Source organism: Spodoptera frugiperda, chromosome 24 (genome assembly GCF_023101765.2).
Source record: "Spodoptera frugiperda isolate SF20-4 chromosome 24, AGI-APGP_CSIRO_Sfru_2.0, whole genome shotgun sequence".
Classification (NCBI taxonomy): domain Eukaryota; kingdom Metazoa; phylum Arthropoda; class Insecta; order Lepidoptera; family Noctuidae; genus Spodoptera; species Spodoptera frugiperda.
In genome coordinates, this window is record NC_064235.1 from 968,119 (window position 1) to 988,733 (window position 20,615).

At 40.0% G+C, this 20,615-nt stretch overlaps 1 protein-coding gene across 1 annotated transcript in view; it reads right to left on the reverse strand.

Annotated features, from left to right (window-relative positions):
- LOC118278469 (spectrin beta chain, non-erythrocytic 1) overlaps nucleotides 1-20,615 on the reverse strand; it is a 110,822-nt gene that overhangs the window by 16,577 nt on the left and 73,630 nt on the right. The window contains exons 56-73 of the mRNA XM_050703356.1: nucleotides 19,970-20,075; nucleotides 17,701-17,876; nucleotides 13,165-13,292; nucleotides 12,334-12,446; nucleotides 11,620-11,693; nucleotides 10,849-10,975; nucleotides 9,653-9,827; nucleotides 8,556-8,657; nucleotides 7,824-7,934; nucleotides 6,856-7,030; nucleotides 6,092-6,280; nucleotides 5,102-5,229; nucleotides 4,132-4,271; nucleotides 3,461-3,609; nucleotides 2,865-3,079; nucleotides 2,148-2,309; nucleotides 1,162-1,310; nucleotides 263-449 (exon numbers count right to left, since the gene is read on the reverse strand). Of these exons, the coding sequence (XP_050559313.1) occupies nucleotides 263-449; nucleotides 1,162-1,310; nucleotides 2,148-2,309; nucleotides 2,865-3,079; nucleotides 3,461-3,609; nucleotides 4,132-4,271; nucleotides 5,102-5,229; nucleotides 6,092-6,280; nucleotides 6,856-7,030; nucleotides 7,824-7,934; nucleotides 8,556-8,657; nucleotides 9,653-9,827; nucleotides 10,849-10,975; nucleotides 11,620-11,693; nucleotides 12,334-12,446; nucleotides 13,165-13,292; nucleotides 17,701-17,876; nucleotides 19,970-20,075 (2,606 nt within the window). The remainder of the gene's footprint in view (nucleotides 1-262; nucleotides 450-1,161; nucleotides 1,311-2,147; nucleotides 2,310-2,864; nucleotides 3,080-3,460; nucleotides 3,610-4,131; nucleotides 4,272-5,101; nucleotides 5,230-6,091; nucleotides 6,281-6,855; nucleotides 7,031-7,823; nucleotides 7,935-8,555; nucleotides 8,658-9,652; nucleotides 9,828-10,848; nucleotides 10,976-11,619; nucleotides 11,694-12,333; nucleotides 12,447-13,164; nucleotides 13,293-17,700; nucleotides 17,877-19,969; nucleotides 20,076-20,615) is intronic.

Genomic DNA, 20,615 nt, shown 5'->3' on the forward strand with positions numbered 1-20,615 from the left:
TTTTTTTTGATCATCCAAGTACTTCTCCCGCCTTGTGTGAGGTGAGAGGGAGTGTCAGGCTCTTACTGACTAAAAACCACCCCGTTCCTACTCCTGCTTTTCGAGCCGGAGCACCAGTAACCCGCTAGGTAGTTAGGTAGCTAGCTAGGTATTAAGTACTAGGACTGCGTATTTTTACAGATTGCGTTAGTTGAACCGTACAACTTTGTATAACCTGAAAATATTTCACGAACGAACAGAAATCCAATTTACTCCAACATACCTGTTGGTAATCCAGTTATCCAGTGCATCAGCGTCTCGCTTGAAGACCAGGGCATCAAGGTGTTGTGTGTAGATCCTCTCCCGGTTGGCCCAGGCGGCGTCCAGGTGCGCGCGTCTGCTGCGGAGGATGGACATCCGATCCTCAATCTCATTGGACATGAAGTGACCTTCCTTCACTAGTTTCTCGCCTGTTGAGTAAAGATGTATTGTGTTAATAAAATTATTATGTTATCGGTTTACTCACGTAACTGTTTGACGAGGAATTCGACTAGTTTCGAGGCACGCTAGAGGCTTATAATTATGAACAGTATACATATGTACAGACATTTACTGCGGAACTTAGGCCTTCCTTCAATGACTTCTAAATAGGCCGATTTGAATCGACCTGCATCCAGCGGTGCGGGCTTCTCTCGCCTTGAGTGAGGCGAGAGGGAGTGTCAGACTCTTACTGACTAAAAACCACCCCGTTCCTACTCCTGCTCTTAGAGCCGGAGCCCCGGTAAACCCGCTAGGTAGCCCGCAGCTCCGGATCAGTCATCAGCCCTACTGGGCCCCATCTGTGGTGGTCTGATGGCTCTTTGACGCGCGCGGAACGCGACTCGCAAGGCCTAGTTCTGGTCGGGTGGCGAGCTACCCTTGCTCTCCGTCCACAGATGCGCATTCATCCAGTGGCTCCCTGCGATCTTAACCAGGGGCCTTAGTCTGCTATTACAATTGTGGCAGAATGGTCGATCACTGAGCAATGCAAGAGGGATGGAGCTATGTAGGTTGTCGTCTGGTCGTCTGTCCTCGATATCTTAAATGTCCAAAACGCCGATAATTTCTCTGGTGTTGCACATACCCATGGGCAGCACCAATTGCTTACCATCCGATAATCCATTAATTAAATAAACGACTTACCATCACTGTACAATGTCTGGAAGGCGTCCTCCTTGGCCTCGATCTCGACCTTGATGTCCTGGTGCCTGGCCAGCAGCCTCTCTGCACCAGACACGTCTGTGGCCAGGTCTGGTGCGGTCACTCGCGCTAGGGTCTCGTTGGTCCATGCTCTGGTGATAAATAAGGTAATATTAAATGTGGGAAACGGAACGTGAGCGTAAGAGTGAGATAGAAGTATGCATGCGAGTGAGAGAATGATAGTAAAATGTCAAATTCAAGTGACAGATGAATAGAGTGAAAAATAAGAGACGACGAGTGCTAGCCGTAAGACGTTTAATTTTTCAAGAAGAAATACAAGTTAATTTGTTTCAAGACGGAAGCTTTTCTTTTACCTGCCCAATATCCCACATTAAATACAGCCTCACGGAGCCCGAGACCTTTCCAACGAATGCAAAACCGTGGAAATCGGTTCGTGTGTTCTGGAGTTATAGCGTCAGGAAGGAAAAGCCGACTTATTTTTATATATTATAGAATAATCCCCAATCTAGCCCTTAAATACCTATACCCCCAAAAGGCAGAAAACGCACTTATAACGCCTCTGGTGTTTCAAGCGTCTAATTGGCGGCGGCGATTGCAATACCATCAGGTGATCCGTCTGCTCGTTTACCGGTTTATACCATAAAAAAAGAATACCCCTATGTTTTATTACAATAACTAGCAAACCTGAATTTTCTATGCAAGACCCCGAAAACTTTCCAACAAATGCAAAAGCGTGGAAATCGTTCATGAATTCTGGAGTTATCGCGTCAGGAAGGAAAACCCGACTTATTTTTGTAGTCTAGAATAATCTATACTAATCTCTACTGGTCCGATTTGAATAATTATTTTTGTGTTAAATAGTGCATTTATCGAGGAAGGCTATAGGCTATAAAACATCACGCTATGACCAATAGGAGCCAAGCAGAGCGGGTGAAACCGCGCGGAAGTAGCTAGTGTTTAATACTCACAGTAACTCCTGGTAGGTATCGAAGTATGCCTGCAGCTGCCCAGCCAGTTCAAGCTGGTGGTTGCACTGATCAGCTCGCTGTACCAGCGCCTGTAGAGACTCTGTCACGTCCTCCAGTTTGGCGGAGACGTGTTCCTTCGCGTCTGGGAATGCTGTGCCTAGCCTGGAGAGTGATGGTGGGGTTTAGTTGGATTGAAGATGTGAGATTTTGTGTTAAGTTTGTAGGGTTTTGATGTTGAATTTGGATTTTTGACTTTGATATACAACGTTGACTTTTATCTTTTGACTTTCAACTTTGATATTGATTTTGACTTAAAATTTTGAAAGGGTAATTTTAGTTTTACAGTTTACATGCAATTAACATTGACACATACTGACTTTGTCATAAAAATATTGACATTTACTCTCAATTAAACATTAATTTCGACTTTTTACTTAACCCTTGCCCGAATACTGTAACGCTACTCAAATTCAAGTAGTACTTAAATATCGCGCTATCTCTATCATTTACAAAGAATTTGTGGCGATAGAGCTATTCTTTAAAGCATACTTAAAATTGAGTTCTTACCAATAATAAAATACTAATAAAAGCAACAAAAAAAAATAAATACATAGACAACATTTTTATCACCAAAAAATCATATTTGTTTTGTCAACAACATAAATCTTGACTTTTGACCTTCTTTATCAACTTTTGACTTTCAACCACCAAACTTACCTCTCAGCCTCCTCCTGCAACTTATCATGGGCTGCTTTAATAGCATCTAGATCAGCCCTCAGAGCGTGGAGACTTCGCTTCTGTGCGTGCAGCTCATGTAGGGAGCGAGGTGGTAGGGCTTCGCTGCCGAGGGCGGAGTCTTTCTCGGCCACCCAGGCGGCTGTCTCTTCGGCTGAGCGATCGAATTCGTGGACTTGGCGGGCGCCTGCTAAGGCCTAAGGGGGGAAAGGGGGATGTTAATGATGAGTTTACGTGTTTGACTTTGACATTGACATTGTACTTTGACTTTGATATTGACATTTGTCTTTGATATTTGACATTGATTAAGATTAGATTAGATATTGTATTTTGACTAAGATATTGATTTAAAATAATTAACTTTGGTTTTGATAATTTTATGTTTGACTTCAACATAAACATTGGCTTTGATATTTGACTTTGACTTTTACATTAGCATTGACTTTGATATTTGACTTTAACTTTGACATCTGACGTTAACCTTGACATCCATTATTAAACCTTGACTTTCGAACTTGAATTTAACATTTAACCTCCACATTTTTAATACTTATTCACAAACTACAACACATCCTTACCTCCTGCCTAGCTAACGCTAACTCCTTGAGATCGTCCCACAGTCCCTTTATGTCATCGATCCTCTGTTTCACTCTGTCTGCCTCCGGCGTGTTCTCCTCTAGAAGTACGGTGCCGGCCTCGCAGACTCCTTCTATTCTACCTTCGTTTGCTGGAAGGGAGAAGGAAATATGTTTTTAGATATATTTTTAATGATAAATGATATTTATTTTGCAAATAGGTTACAATGTAACTCTTTTACACGTCAATCTCTTAAATAACTAGATGAGGCCGGTCCTTAGATATTGGATAGGAATGTCTGTTTCTTTAAAGTGTATATTTAATTTTACGTTTCTCCAGTCAATTATTCGTAATGGTAAAACCTGGTGAGTAGAATTTGAGGGGTGAATACATTTTGGGAAAAATTCCCTGTATTTATTCATACTTTGAATTATATTAATTATTTACTAGATTCCGTTTTTAATTCTCATTTGCTCATTTCACACCCCCACTCGCGCCCCCAATCCTCACTCTTACCCCCTATCCTCACTCTCATCCCCCAATCCTCACTCTCACCCTCCCTTCAATTCTCAGTTTCACCCACCCCCAACCCTCACTTTCATCCTCCAATCCTCATTTCCCCATTTCAAATCTCTCCCCCCTAAATCCCCCCAATCCCCCCAGTCCCCCCTACCTTGTAGCTGCGCGAGGAAGTTGTCGAAGGCCTGCTGCAGCGTCTCCACGTGTTCCACGTCCAGCCCGTACTCCTCGCTGGCGGCCGTCGTCATCTGCTCGCTGATCCATTCCTGCACCTCCTCGCATTCCTGGACGAACCTGGTGGGGGAGGGAAATACGTGATTTAATTTATAGTTTATTGTAATAATCAGCTTATCATAAAATATTAGTATTTGAAGCCTCCTTTTATGCAAATAATGCCTGTGTTAGGAGGATAGATATTTAAATTGATTTTGACTGACATCTGGTGTAAGTACAGGTCAATTCGAGGTCTATTTAAGAAAGGATAAGAATGTTACAGTCATCAAACGGCCAGAAGTAACAAGCGCGCGCCTCAAAGAGCGATCAGACCACCACAGATGGGGCCCAGTAGGGCTGATGCCTGATCCGAAGCTGCGGACTACCTAGCGGGTTTACCGGGGCTCCGGCTCGAAAAGCAGGAGAAGGAACGGGGTGGTTTTTAATCAGTATCAGTCCCCTCACACTCCCTCACCTAAGGCGAGAGAAGTCATTGGATGAGTTTCCCCCTCAAAAAAAGTGTGCTTTGCTCGATCCGGGAATCGATCCACGACCCCTTGCTCAGCAGTCGCACTAACGACCACTCGGCCAACGAGGCACTCAGCTAAACCGTCTTCTCATTTATCACCGCAAACCATAAAAATTGTGTTCACAAACATAATCTCCACGCTTAACAAACTCATTGGAGATCGCAACTTACAAAAGTACCTATACGTTAATCAGAGGGCACTACTATCCGGTCTATGTTTAAAGGGGTTTTTTTTACTCGGGTATAAGACACCAACGGAAAGAGCAGCATAGTAAGAAATGTATGTAACTACCTTCAAAAAAAGTTTGCTTTGTGTAGTCCCATTACTGGTATAAGACACCCGCGGAAAGAGTGGCGGTGGTGAGAAATGTACATGACTTACTTGAAATACTTCAAGCTCTGCTGCAGCCGCTGCTGCCGCTTGGCGGACAGCAGCTTCATGTCCTCGTGCATCGTCTTCAGCTCGGATATACGCTTCTGGAGCTGGTCCCCATCGATCGTCGAACGTTCCTGAAATATAATTCATATTTATTTATTTTATTTATTTATTTAGGAACAATTAACAATCATATGTTACATTAGTACAGTAAAAGTAATAAATAACACTTAACAAACATATGATCCACACCATTGTTCGCGGATTAACTATTAAATTCTATTTAAGCTATTTATTCATAATAAATAGCTTCGAGCTAATAGCTTTACTAGAGGACTGACCGACAGACGGACATTTTATATAAAAAGTCACGCCTTTTTATCCCCGAATGGGTAGAGGTACGGCACGTAATGCCGTTATACAATGTTTACCCACATTTCACCATTTGTGTTAAAAGTCCCATGTAATAGGGGGTGAGCCCATTGCCATATATACCGGACACAATTCCAGACTCCGTGCTACTAATGAGAAATTTTCGAAAAACCAAAGCCTCAGTAATAGTTTTGGTTTTTTTTTATATTGTAATATTTGCTTTGATGTTCAAAAGTGCCTTTCCAGTATATGTGAAATATATAATTTTGAATTTGAGTTTAATGATAAACAAATGCGTTTTTGTAAAATAATAACTATAATGAGACCTACAAAATTAATTGAAATATACAATTTACTTTACGTTTAACGAAATCGACATTTGAGTGCATTCGACGCTCTGATGGGTTCATTCGCGCCGGCCAATCAGAGCGCCACTTGCACTAGAGTTTCATATTCATTCAACGTAAACCAAACTCGTACTAAGGATACTGATGTAATATACATTCGAGAAAAGCTCAACTAATTTCGAGTCCCAAGATAAGAGACCCAGTGCCACTTGAAACTAGTCGAGTGTCATCGTCAAACAGTCGTACGTATAATAAATAACTTGTAAATCCAACTCACCACCAACCCAGCCGCAGTTTTCTCCAGCTTGACGATAGTGGCATCGAACCCAGTGACCTCACGCTGCAGAGCATCCAGTCTCCTGACGAGCGCCAGTGCTGAGTCCTCGTCCCTTCCCACATCTCCTGATACAAGAGCTACTCGGCGCTCTAGCAGCCAGGCTTCTGCTTCTGTTATTTCCGAGATCAGCTGTTGAAGGCGGATAGACATATTAATAAAGTATTTTTTTTAAAATGTTGCTCCCGCATTAGGATTGTCTCCTGTGTCGTGGGTGCGTTTACAAACATACAAGTTCACATGCTCCGCGCGGGAATCGAACCCGCGACACGTTTCACGGCGGCCAGTTGCCCAGCCACCGCGCTAGTGCAGACCTTATCTTTTGAGTTTCAACTTTGATATTCATTTTCACTTTTTTCGTTATAGTAAACTGCTTGTAAAAGGCTATTTGTGTAAAATAATGACAACTAAATATTGACCAAACACATTTTGACCAAAATATTGTTTATGAATTTAAATCCTTAGGGTATTTTTAAGAGACGAAATTCATTCATTGACTTCTCACGCCTTGGGCGAGGCGAGAGGGAGTGTCAAACTCTTACACCCCATTGCTACTCCTGCTTGCTTTTCGAGCCGGAGCCGCGGTAACCCGCTAGGTAGCCAGCAGCTTTGGGACGATTGAATTATGGGTCAGTTATACACACCACACACCATAATCTCCTACTTAGCAAACTAATTGGAGATATAATAATTAAAACATGACAAACCTGTAACAATTCACATCGGTCGCGTATAAGGGCGGTTCTGATGGCCGCGGCGTCGACTAACGCGCGGTGTGCGGCGGCCAGGTCGCGTGATCGCGCGTCGAAAGCCGCGGACGCGAAGTGACCGCGGCGCGACAGTTGACCCGCGCGAGTCACTAGAGCCTTTATTATTGGTTCCCTGTTTGGGAGAAAACAATTTAAATTAAAATCTTTTTGAAAACAAAATTTTATGTAGCTTAGCATTTATGGTGATGCAAACTAAACGTGTATACAAAATTTCAGCTCTGGGCCGGCTCGATCGGAGTGATACCACGGCCGAGCTGTACACCGCGTGTTTCGTTGTGTGAGTGAGGTTACCGAAGACCCAATTACCCCAAACAACCCTTAAATTCCTAACCCCAAAAGGCCGGCAACGCACTTGTAACGCCTCTGGTGTTTCGTGTGTCCATAAGCGGCGGCGATTGCTTACTATCAAGTGATCCATCAACTCGTTTACCGACTTATATCATAAAAACAAAGCCTATGTATTATTTCAGACTACAATCTACCCCTGCTTCCAAATTTCATCCCAATCCTTTCAGCCGTTTTGACGTGATTGAGTAATAAACATACATACTAATGCACAAACTTTCACATTTATAATAATTATTATTATTAAAGTAAGATTAATTTTCGTTAATGTGATTAAATAACATAGCATTCATCATCATCATCATCATCAACAGCCTATAAGTAGTCACTGCTGACCAAAGCCCTCTTCTCACACGGAGAAGGTTTGAGCATTAATCACCACGCTTGCTCAATGCGGGTTGGCGATTTCAAACTTATAATTACAAATTATAAGCCCAGGTTTCCTCACGATGTTTCCCTTCACCGTTTGTCAGTGGTGTCTAAATCTGCAATCTGCAATAACTGAGTTATAAAAATTGCAATATTTGCAATATTGTCAGTCATTATTAACATTGCATTACCTGGTAAGTAATTCTGCTTCCAAAGCGAGGTGCTTCTTGAGCATGGCTTGTGCCTCGGCGAGTGTCGAACCCGCTTCTTCTTGTCTGACTGCCGACTCGCGCTCACGTAACCTGTTGGGGTGATAAATATTGATAAATAAAGTAAAAAAGCCTTTTTATTTCCTACAGTTTTCGATTATCCAAACAAGTTAGTGTGTGTATTAATATATTGCTTTAGTGTTACCCATATTCATTTGTCAAATATTTTGCTTATTGGTTAGGTTATTTATTTAAGTATGTGTGTATGATTACAAATGGAAGTTCTTACTTTATCTTAAAATCAAATTGTTAGTACGTAATTATCTATTCTATATTCTATTACTTTTGACTTTTAATTTACTCTATAGAAACCCCTTGTTAATATGATAATAGGGATGATATTTATTATTTTACTTATCGCAAAAGAGAGCAACCTCCTTCATAAGGCCCACCGTTCACGATATGTCAAAAAACGATAAGCGAATTTGCTATTACAAGGATTATTAAAATCTAAGATTTTCTATTTTGACTGACTGACTATTCCCGATTCAAGAACTAAGAAGTTTAGTTGCTTTTCTCTATAGGGAATTTTGGGACCAACAATCTGCCAGTGTCCACGGGCGGCGACGATTGCTTACCATCAGGTGACCCGTCTGCTCGTTTACCGGCTTATACCACAAAAACCATAATTAAACTAGATATATGTATGCATACCAGCGGAACTCCTCGTCAGCGTCTCTGTCCCAGCGGTGCAGCAGCGCGGCGTCTTCCAAGTTGTCGCGACGGATCTGCATCGGCTCTTGGAGCTGCCGGTATCTGTAGAAAGAGGAGGTGGGGATTGGTTGGTTGACTAAAATATTTGATGTTTAATCGAAACAATGTAACCAAGTATTGTATTGTAAATCTGATTGAAAAAGAGTAACCTATGGAGTTTCTTGCTCGTTCTTCTCCATAGGAATCTACACTTTGGAACGAGCAAATAGAGCAACTAGAGGACTGACCGACAGACATACGTTATTAATATTATTATATTTGCTTTGACGTTCAAAAGTGCCTTCCTGGTCTATTTGAAATAAATGATTTTGACTTTGACTTTGACTTTGGAGAATTCGTTATTTTGTTTTTAAACTGACAATTTATTTATTTATTTAGAAAAAACATGCATAATTTTACAGCTTAAGCCAATACATTATACAGTTAAAAAAAATTGACAACTAAGAAAAAAGAAATACAATAAACAATGTCACTAACACTATCATTAGAACTTGAGACGGAAACTCAGACATAAATAAACATGGTAAATATCCCGTCTTGAGTTCTAATGATACTGTTATTTTATGTTTCAAGCCTGGTTGATAAAGGAAAGATATTGGTGATTTTTTAAACAATAACTAAGACTGAAAGAATGAAAAGCAAAGTTTTTCGGTTTACGCAACTGCTTCAAGAGGAACTCGTCTAGTTTCAAGCCACGCTAGAGGCTCATAGGGGAATACCGCTCATGAATATACTTATATACATATATGAGCCTAGGAGTTCATAGCATAGTTTGAAACTAGTCGAGTTCCTCGTGAAACAGTTACGTGAGTAAGCCGATAACATAATAATTAACTATGTGTCCCAAAAGTTATCTTTATATATAAAAATCAATTGCTTGCAATTCTAAATTATTTGTGGAAGTCCAGGAAGGTTTAAAAAGTGAGAAAAATGTGTTTGAAGTAATATAAAAAATTTTTTTAGTAAAACCACCTAATTCTTTTTATATTCACAAGTGCCTTTTTAAATTGTAACGCTTTAAAATACTAAAACCTCACCTCTTAACAGCATGGTCAGCCTTCTTCAGTATCTCTTCTGCCATGAAATGGTTGCTATCCGCTAACTGCCTGGCATTGTCCGCCAGTTGCGTGGCAGAGTCTGTCTTGCTGGACACTTGTTGTTCCAGGCGCGAGTGACGCTTCAATAGCGCTGTCACTGAGGCTAAGTCCTTGCCTGGAAAATAGGAGGATAGGATATAGCCTGTCATGGGTTTTTTTTCTTTTAATACATTTATTCAAAAATTTTTACATTAATTGTGGCCTTAAATCTAGACTCGCCAAACTGTAACGTTTGATGGCGAGAAGCGCTCATTAAACAATTTCAATAAATCACATAACATTAAAAACAAAGTCTGTATGACTACAGGACATAGCGTATTAAGCGTAGCATTTTAACCCAATCAAATAAAATAATACTGACATAGTTAACTCCACATTGTAAAATAATAATAAAATAAAACATAACAACTCAAAACAAAAACAGTAAATTAAAAATTAAAGTAGAAATTTTGTTTATATTCTTTCATGTTTTTTGACATATTGTAAAGTAGTGTACGCTTTTCAAAGCAAAACATAGCAGGATCTCTTCATGTATAACATACATATAATGTGGACTACCTAGCGGGTTACCGGGGCTCCGGCTTGGAAAGCAGGAGTAGGAACGGGGTGGTTTTTAGTCAGTAAGAGTCTGACACTCCCTTTTGCCTCGCCCAAGGCGGGAGAAGTAATTGGGTGATTTTCTCCCCTCAAAAAAATTAGGTGTATGTTAAAATGTTAAAGTTTTTAACCGACTAAAAAGTAAGGAGGTTTTCAGTTGTATGTAAGTATGATTTCACGCGATAATCTCGCGTTTAGCTGAACCGATTTTGATGCGGTTTTCAGCATAGTATTTTTCAAACTTAGGAGAAGGTTTTAGGGATATTACTTGACTTAAAAAAAATAACTAATGGTTCACATTTAATAATCATTTTTGTGTTGTCCATTTATCGTGGAGTGCTGTTGGCTATAAAACCTATCTGGGGGATCCGGAGCAAGTCCATTAGAGAACCTGGTGTAGAGGGTGGCCACTGGGGTGGATTTAGTGAGGTAAAAATTCCAACATTCCCTAGTCTTTCCCAGAAAGTTAGGCGCCTTTTGAAGGTATTCTCCCGTTGTTAAAAAAAGGCTATAAGTTAATTAGTAAATAAGCTGCTTACCATGGTCCTCGCTGAGTAGCTGTGACTCCACATCATCGAGCCAGGCTGTGAAGTCGTCCAGCCCTCGGAGGTACACCCTGGCTTGGTAGGCCTCTTGGAGACGCTCGCGACGGAGCTTCGCGGCGGCCTGGGGGACAAAATTAGAACACACATTACACATCAACAGCCTATAAGCGACCACTGCTGACCAAAGGCCTCTTCTCACACGGAGAAATTTTGAGCATTAATCACCACGTTTGCTCAATGCGGGCGATTTCAAACCTATAATTTGAAATTATATGCTCAAGTTTCCTCGCGACGTTTTCCTTCACTGTTTGTCAGTGGTGTCTAAATTATCTTAGAAAGTCACATTAGTACATGCCGGTGGTAGGTTTCGAACCTCATGCATGAGAAGCGAGCCATCTTAGGCCTCTGAGCCACCACGACCCTTGCCCAGAACAATTTCATTCGAATCAATCAAATTTTGAATCCCTGTAGTACAGATTTCTTTCTCAGCCCTCGGCACCAAACTTAAAACCGTTCAAAAATAGATACATTTGACAGCGCTTTTTTTTCAGCCCTTTCTCAATCCAGTTATCGAGAATCCTCAAGCACTAACGCGAGTTAAGCATTATTTAATTTTTTTAGCCATGATCCAATAACATTTATTAAATTTTATTTATTATTAGCCATGGCTGCAGGACAAATCCCAACCCTTCCACTGTCTCTTTGCAGAGCTTTGGAGCAACAAAAATGTCGTAGATGTCAAGTTCTTTTTACAAAATAATGTACCTGTAGTTCCCGCCACTGGTTCTCTAGCTCCTCAACATGTTTGGCGATCTCCTGAGACGCGTAGTGTTTGCCCTCTGTAACAAATACATAGAAAATATGTTCACTAAACCTATCTATGTATAAAGCTGAAGGGTTTGTTTGAAAGCGCTTCAAGGAGCAGAGAGTATAATAAGATAAAAGTATCCTCCGAAATATGATCGTGTCTGGCAGGCTTTCTGCCCAACTGTTGTTCGTTGGGATTTTCTATCCATGTTTATCCTGGCAACAGTGCCGAAATATCGGAAACTGATAGACAAAAATAAACGTGATAAATACATGTCTTAAGTTCTAATGATACCTATTTTTGGTTTCATTGGAATAAATTATTTGACATTTTACATAAATTATTTGGATTTTAAGTGTGGGCTCGCCATGCTTCGGCACTGCTGGGTCGGCTTGACCGGAGTGATACCACGGCCGAGCAGTACACCGACGTGAAACAACGCATGCGTTGTGTTTTGTTGTAAGAGTGAGATTACCGGAGGCCCAATTACCCTCCTTCCCAATCTACCCAATCCCCGATTCCCCAACAACCATTAAATTCGTAACCCCCAAAAACCCGACAAGGCACTTATAACGCCTCTGTTGTATCAAATGTCCATGGGCGGCGGACGATTGCTTACCATCAGGTAATCCGTCTGCTCGTTTACCGACTTATACCATTAAAATACATACCAATTAATGTTTCTCCGTGGTTGGCGACGTCGTCAATGCGTCCTTTGTTCGCCGCTAGCTCAGATTCGAAAGCAGCGTGCTTCTGAATCTTACTTTGCAGGTTTGAAAGCTCTCTGAGGAAAAAAATATAATGTTTAACCGACTTCAATAAAAGGAGGTTCTCAGTTTGACCTGTATGTTTTAGACTTTTTTTTTGAGGGGGAAAATGACTTCTCCCGCCTTGGGCGAAGCGAGGGAGTGTCAGACTCTTACTGACTAAAAACCACCCCGTTCCTACTCCTGCTTTTCGAGCCGGAGCCCCGGTAAACTCGCTAGGTAGTCCGCAGCTCCGGATGTTTTAGACTTAGGAGAAGGTTTAAGAGATAGAACCTGACTTAAAAAATGGAAGCGGTAAAGAAAATTGGAAGCGGATTCTTTTTCTATGTATGTATGTTTGTGCGTGATTATCTTGCGTTTGGCTGAACCGATTTTGATGCAGTTTTCAGGATAGTATTTTTCAAACTTAGGAGAAGGTTTTAGATAATAATTACGTGAATTAAAAAAAAAAGAAAGGCCCCAAGAAAAAAAGGCGGTTCCTTTATTTTAATATAAAATATAAAACTTTAAAACGAAGGAACCACCTTAAACTTTTTTTTACCGCCTCATTTTTTTACAATTAAAACCAACGTTATGGCGAATGGCATTAGGCCCCATGGGACTTATAACACAAATGGTAAAAAGTGTGTGTACATTGTACAGTGGCATTACGTGCCGTAATGTGCACCTCTGCTTACTCCTTCGGGGATTAAAGGCGTGACGATTATTTATTCTATTATTACAACTGTAACCCACCTGTAGTTCTGATCGTTGGCGATCTGCATCTTCAGCGAGATCCACTCCCGCTCGTGGTACAGGTTCCTCAGGAACTGGTGTAGTTGGCGAGACTGCTCCAAGATCTCTCCTCGTTGCTTACAGGATTCCTAGGGGGTAACATGAAGGAATATAACTTAAAAGCTTTTTAACCCTTCGTATGATTTTATTGTAACTTTCGTGAGACATACTAAATTAATTATTATGTTATCGGCTTATTCACGTATTGTGTATCCGCGACACACGACGGAATGCTGTTCATGAATATGATCCTCTAGAATAGCTTGAAACTAGTCGAGTTCCTCGTCAAAACAATACATGAGTAAGCCGATAACATAATAATTTACCCTTCGTATGTTTGGAACGACTCCACGCGAGACACAATGTGTTTTCTACTGTTGTCTTATATACCGCCTATGAGAGGGTAAACACAATATTTTAAGTAGCTCATTATTTATTGTGTATACTAAAAGTGTATACAAAATTTTTGCTCAATAGGTTGAAGATATCAGTACCTTTAGTACGAGTTTGCTTTACGTCCAATGAAAACGAAACGAAAATGCGTTCGGCGACATGATTAGTCGGCGCGAATGAACCAGAGCGCCGAACGCGCTTTCGTTTTGATATCGTTATACGTAAAACTAAGCCCTATGTTCTACCAATCAAGCTCTTTCATTTGATAATCGATATCTATAGACTATAATGGAGGTAGATATGGACAAAATAAATTCATCAAGATTAAGTGTACCAAATATTAGATCGATCGGACGTCAGGAAGGGTAGAATTTGTTTGAAGAGGCTAATCTCCGAAACTACTGGTTCGATTTTGAGAATTCCTTTTGTGTTAGATAGGAAATTTCACATCAACAGCTTATAAGTGGACACTACTGACCAAAGATCTTTTCTCACACGAAGAAGGTTTGCACGGTAATCACCACGCTTGCTCAATGCGGGTTGGCGATTTCAAACTTATAATCAGAAATTATAAGCCCAGGTTTCCTCACGATGTTTTCCTTCACCGTTTGTCAGTGATGTCTAAATAATATTAGAAAGTACATGTAACTCGGAAAAAATCACATTGGTACTTGCTGTTGGTAGGTTTCGAACCTGCACCCTCATGCATGAGAAGTGGGCTTCTTAAACCTCCGGGCCACCACGATATTTATCGGTCAATACTAATATATAAAGCTGAGGAGTTTGTTTGAACGCGCTAATCTCCAAAACTACTGGTCCGATTTAAATAAATCTTTTAGTATTGGATAGCACATTTATCGAGGAAGGCTATAGGCTATAAAACATCACGCTATGGCCAATAGGAGCTAAGCAGAGCGGGTGAAACCGCGCGGATAATGGATATAGCGAAATAATAGAAGTAGTTATGGACAAAATTGTTTTACATTGTATGTTCACCAAGATAAAGTGTTCCAAATATCAGATCGATCGGACGTCAGGAAGGGTATAAATTGAGGAGGCTAATCTCCGAAACTATTGGTTCGATTTTGAGAATTCCCTTTGTGTAAGATAGGTCACATCATCACATCAACAGCTTATAAGGGTCTCCCTCTCTCACACGGAGAAGGTTTGAGCATTAATCACCACGCTTGTTCAATGCGGGTTGGCGATTTCAAACCTTTTTGTTATTTAAATTAGAAATTTAACGCCCAAGTTTCCTCACGATGTTTTCCTTCACCGTTTGTCAGTGATGTCTAAATAATCTTAGAAAGTACATGTAACATGGTAAAAGTCATTTTGGTACTTGCCGTTGGTAGGTTTTGAACTCGCACCCTCATGCATGAAAAGTGGACGTCTTAAACATCCGGGCCACCACGACATTTATCGGTCAATACTAATATTATAAAGCTGAAGAGTTTGTTTGTTTGTTTGTTTGTTTGAACGCGCTAATCTCCGGAACTACTGGTCCGATTTGAATCATTCTTTTTGTATTGAATATTTATCGAGGAAGGCTATAGGCTATAAAACATCACGCTATGACCAATAGGAGCTAAGCAGAGCGGGTGAAACCGCGCGGATAATGGATATCCCACCCAAAACATAAATGTGAAAGGCTGCCAAGTTCGATAATATTGGAATGCTTCGCCTATAAAAGAAGTGAGATCTAAATAAGTACCAAGTTCCATACACAGACCTCAGTTAAAAATGATATAACTTGGCAAGTTTTAAACTTGTACATAGAAAGTAAAACAAACTTGGCAAGTTTTCACACACTTTGTTATAAACCTACTAAACGCAATGAGTCAAGTATATAATTTTCTATTAAAACTTGCCAAGTTATATCATTTTTAACTGAGGTCTGTGTATGGAACTTGGTACTTATTTAGATCTCACTTCTTTTATAGGCGAAGCATTCCAATATTATCGAACTTGGCAGCCTTTCACATTTATGTTTTGGGTGGGATTTCATTTATTTTTGTAAGGTTTATTTTCTTTTTTTCTTATTTTACTTTACTTTGACTAAATACAAACCTTCGTAACGAATTTTAGGTCGGTGCGACCATTGGAAGATATAGATAATTTTTTTGTTTTAGTTCCTTAGGGGTATGAATTTACACCTTCATTATTTTTAAAACCGACTCACACTTGGCCATTTTCAGATTTTTTCCTTTACCTTGACCTAAAGACCTACCTCCATGCCAAATTTCAAGTCAATACGACCATTGGAAGTGGTCTAGGTTTTTGATGAGTGAGTGAGTGAGTCAGTCAGTCAGTGAGTGTATAGTAAAAATAGCGATTTTCTGACGTCAATATCTCAAGACCTACATAGGTACATTAATGAAATTTTGTATTTTAGATAAGTAAGTAGATCTCGACAGATACTAGAAATTTCATATGCGTAGATAAAATAGATTTTGAGTTATAGGTGGGTCGAACTTGGCCCGAAATGGTTCGTGTAATATAACCCACGGCCGGTGTGTCGGGTTTTTGCTCGAACTTGGCGGACACACTGCCGTGTGTCTAGATATAGCGAAATAATAGAAGTAGTTATGGACAAAATTGTTTTACATTGTATGTTCACCAAGATAAAGTGTTCCAAATATCAGATCGATCGGACGTCAGGAAGGGTATAAATTGAGGAGGCTAATCTCCGAAACTATTGGTTCGATTTTGAGAATTCCCTTTGTGTAAGATAGGTCACATCATCACATCAACAGCTTATAAGGGTCTCCCTCTCTCACACGGAAAAGGATTGAGCATTAATCACCACGCTTGTTCAATGCGGGTTGGCGATTTCAAACTTATAATTAGAAATTATAAGCCCAAGTTTCCTCACGATGTTTTCCTTCACCGTTTGTCAGTGGTGTCTAAATAATCTTAGAAAGTACATATAACTCGGAAAAAGTCACTTTGGTACTTGCCGTTGTAGGTTTTGAACTCGCACCCTCATGCATGAAAAGTGGACGTCTTAAACATCCGGGCCACCACGACATTTATCGGTCAATACTAATATTATAAAGCTGAAGAGTTTGTTTGTTTGTTTGTTTGTTTGAACGCGCTAATCTCCGGAACTACTGGTCCGATTTGAATCATTCTTTTTGTATTGAATATTTATCGAGGAAGGCTATAGGCTATAAAACATCACGCTATGCTCAATAGGAGCTAAGCAGAGCGGGTGAAACCGCGCGGATAATGGATATAGCGAAATAATAGAAGTAGTTATGGACAAAATTGTTTTACATTGTATGTTCACCAAGATAAAGTGTTCCAAATATCAGATCGATCGGACGTCAGGAAGGGTATAAATTGAGGAGGCTAATCTCCGAAACTATTGGTTCGATTTTGAGAATTCCCTTTGTGTAAGATAGGTCACATCATCACATCAACAGCTTATAAGGGTCTCCCTCTCTCACACGGACAAGGTTTGAGCATTAATCATTACGCTCGTTCAATGCGGGTTGGCGATTTAAAACTTGTAATTATAAGCCCATGTTTCCTCACGATGTTTTCCGTCACCGTTTGGCAGTGGTGTCTAAATAATCTTAGAAAGTACATATAACTCGGAAAAAGTGACATTGGTACTTGCCGTTGTAGGTTTTGAACCTGCATTCTCATGCATGAGAAGAGGTCTTAAACCTCCGGGCCACCACGACATTTATCGGTCAATACTAATATTATAAAGCTGAAGAGTTTGTTTGTTTGTTTGTTTGTTTGAACGCGCTAATCTCCGGAACTACTGGTCCGATTTGAATCATTCTTTTTGTATTGAATATTTATCGAGGAAGGCTATAGGCTATAAAACATCACGCTATGCTCAATAGGAGCTAAGCAGAGCGGGTGAAACCGCGCGGATAATGGATATAGCGAAATAATAGAAGTAGTTATGGACAAAATTGTTTTACATTGTATGTTCACCAAGATAAAGTGTTCCAAATATCAGATCGATCGGACGTCAGGAAAGGTATAAATTGAGGAGGCTAATCTCCGAAACTATTGGTTCGATTTTGAGAATTATTTTTATGTTAGACAGGCGATTTATTGATCAATATTATTATTAAAACTTACCACAAGTTTATCCCTCCTATTGAGTATAGTCTTGAGCCTGGTTTCCACGTAGTCTCTATCGAAGTGCTGATCCTCCAGCATGCTGGCTGCGAACCGCTGCAGCTCGTCCACCCTGCCCAGCTGGCTGTGCAGCAGCTTCGAGAACTCCACGTGTTTACGGATCAGCGTCTCTACGGCTGTTTGGGGAAATTTGAAGGTTTTAGAGCATATTTAAGTGTGGGAGAGTCATGCTTCGGCACGAATGTGTCGGCTCGACCGGAGTGATACCACGGCCTCACAGAAAACCGACGTGAAACAACGCTTGCGTTGTGTTTCGTTGTGTCAGTGAGGTTACCGGAGGCCCAATTCCCCCTTCCCAATCTTCCCAATCCCTGATTCCCGAACAACAACCCTTAAATTCCTAACCCCCAAAAAGCCGGTAACGCACTTGTAACGCCTCTGGTATTTCAAGTGTCCATGGGCGGCGGCGATTGCTTACCATCAGGTGATACGTCTGTTCGATTACCGGCAGTCTCATAAAAAAAAAATATGTGGAAAGTAAAAGGATATTTATGTGAAGAAATATTGTAAAAGTTTTAAAGCCCGGTATTTTTTTCTAATCTATAGTACCCTAACCAAATAAGGCCTATGCCCCAATAAAGCCTATTTTGAAAATTTCCCTCTTCCCGATGTCAAATGGTCGCCAAAGTTTGTAGAAGTGTGCATGCACATTACTTAACTAATTTGAGCACAGCAAGCAACCCGTCCGGCGATTATGTTGGAACCTACAGACGAAAACAATCACGACGTGGAGCGCACTTTAGTTTTTATAAAATTCGAAGGGCGTAAACTGTTAGTATTTTTATATTTATCAGTATACGACGTGCCGTGTTTTGTCTATATGACAATTATACATTTAGCCATCTCCTCACATTAATGAAATAGCTATAATATCGGTGTATTTCATATAATCGTTGTTTTGTTTACCTATGTGCCATGCCCTAATAAAGCCTACAAAAAAAACGTGTAGGCCTTATTACGGCATAGTTGTTTTTCAGTAATTTCAAAGAAAACGGATCACCAGCTTCTGTCAAAAAGAAAGCCAATGGATTTTGCAAAAGATGGAAAACGCTGTTAAAATGGTAAAAAGGGGTAAACGGGGTGAATAGATACAGAAAAGGGGTGAATGGATATCGGGAAATTCTTCATAGTATCTATTCACCCTTCGAATTTTATACACCCTGTTTTACCCGGTAGGCTGCTGCAGCCAGATATAACATCCAAAGAAGTACGCATCATCTAAAGAGTGGTTTCCACTACACGAAAGCTAGGTCGGTCGCTAAATTGGCTACAGAACAAGAAGTTATTCTCATTCGTTTGACTGATGCTGGGGTGCCGATGACTTCAAAGATGTACTTGGGTATTACATGATGAGAAACTCGTTTAGCCTGATGTATAATGACAAAAATTAATTAATAAGATCTCATTACATTTATTATAAGCATTGACAAAGTTTTGTTATAATTAAGAAGTTGAATACTTACTAGTTTTTATTGAGGCCTTATTAAGACATAGGGTTCCCAATAAGGCCAAAGTGACACTTTAGTTATTTGTGTTTATAAAATTGTAAATTTTGTTTCTAAAGCCATTTTGATTCCATTATTACAAAGTTTAATAAATAAATATAAGATTTTGAAATTATCAGCCCATTGTCATTTTAAACCTACGAGCTAGGCGGTAATAAAAATAAGGTAGGCCTTATTTGGTTAGGTTACCTTACGCGTTTTTTTTTGTTTCGGTAGATAATTCAATTAATTAACAGTCTTTTACAGAAAAATATAAATGCAAACTTATTTTTCAATGGTGTTGGTACTATGTCAAAATACATTTTGTGTTATTTGAATAATAATTTGAATAATATAAGTATATAAAAATCTGTTGCTGTTCATTAGTCTCGCTAAAACTCTAGAATGGCTGGACCAATTTGGCTTATTTTTAGTGTTAAATTATTTATGGAAGTCGAGGGCAGGTCTAAAAGGTGTTGACCCGGCAAAAAAAATTGCCAAATTTGCAGATAATTGTGTAAAAATTACTATTATTATTTTGAACCTTTTTAAATGTAGAAAATAAATAAGTCTTTTCTAATTTTTTTTATAAAAACTTCCTCCTGACGGTAAGGAATACATTTAAAAAATATATCCAATTTGGTGCAGTCGTTCAGAAGTTTTGCGCGTACATACTTTTTGGAGATTCATTTTTATTTATATAGATAGATGAAATAACTTCTTACCATCCAAATTCTCTCCTAGATCATCGTTGTTCAGGAAGGCCTCTTTAGAAGCGAGCCAGTCCTCCGTCTGTCTCGCTTGCTCCTTCAGCAGTTGAAGCTGATGTGCCTGTGGAGGGAAAGAGAGCGATATAGTTTTATATTGTTTCTTGGATTCAAAGCCAGACGTGTTTTTAAGTGAAAGAAGATTATTTTTGTCGAAATGTTTGAAGTTTTGCGAAAGAGATATCAAATTCAAACAATTGCGTCCACAGGCCCTCATTGTACGCATCGCACGCATTCCGTATGACGTCATCAGTACGCATCGCATGTAGGCATTGCCGATGATGCGGTCCGTACGATGCGGATCAGTGGACGCAGTTGTATGAGTTTCTATACAAGACAAACTAAAATCCTTTGCGTGCGATGCGTACGATGCGGGCCTGTGGACGCTTACCTATAGATGGCTTCAATTTGATTTTAAAGTGCATCACATCAACAGCCTATAAGTACACTGCTGACCAAAGGCCTTTTCTCACACGGAGAAGGTTTGATCACTACGCTTGCTCAATGCGGGTTGGCGATTTCAAACTTATAATTAGAAATTATAAGCCCAGGTTTCCTCACGATGTTTTCCTTCACCGTTTGTCAGTGGTGTCTAAATAATCTT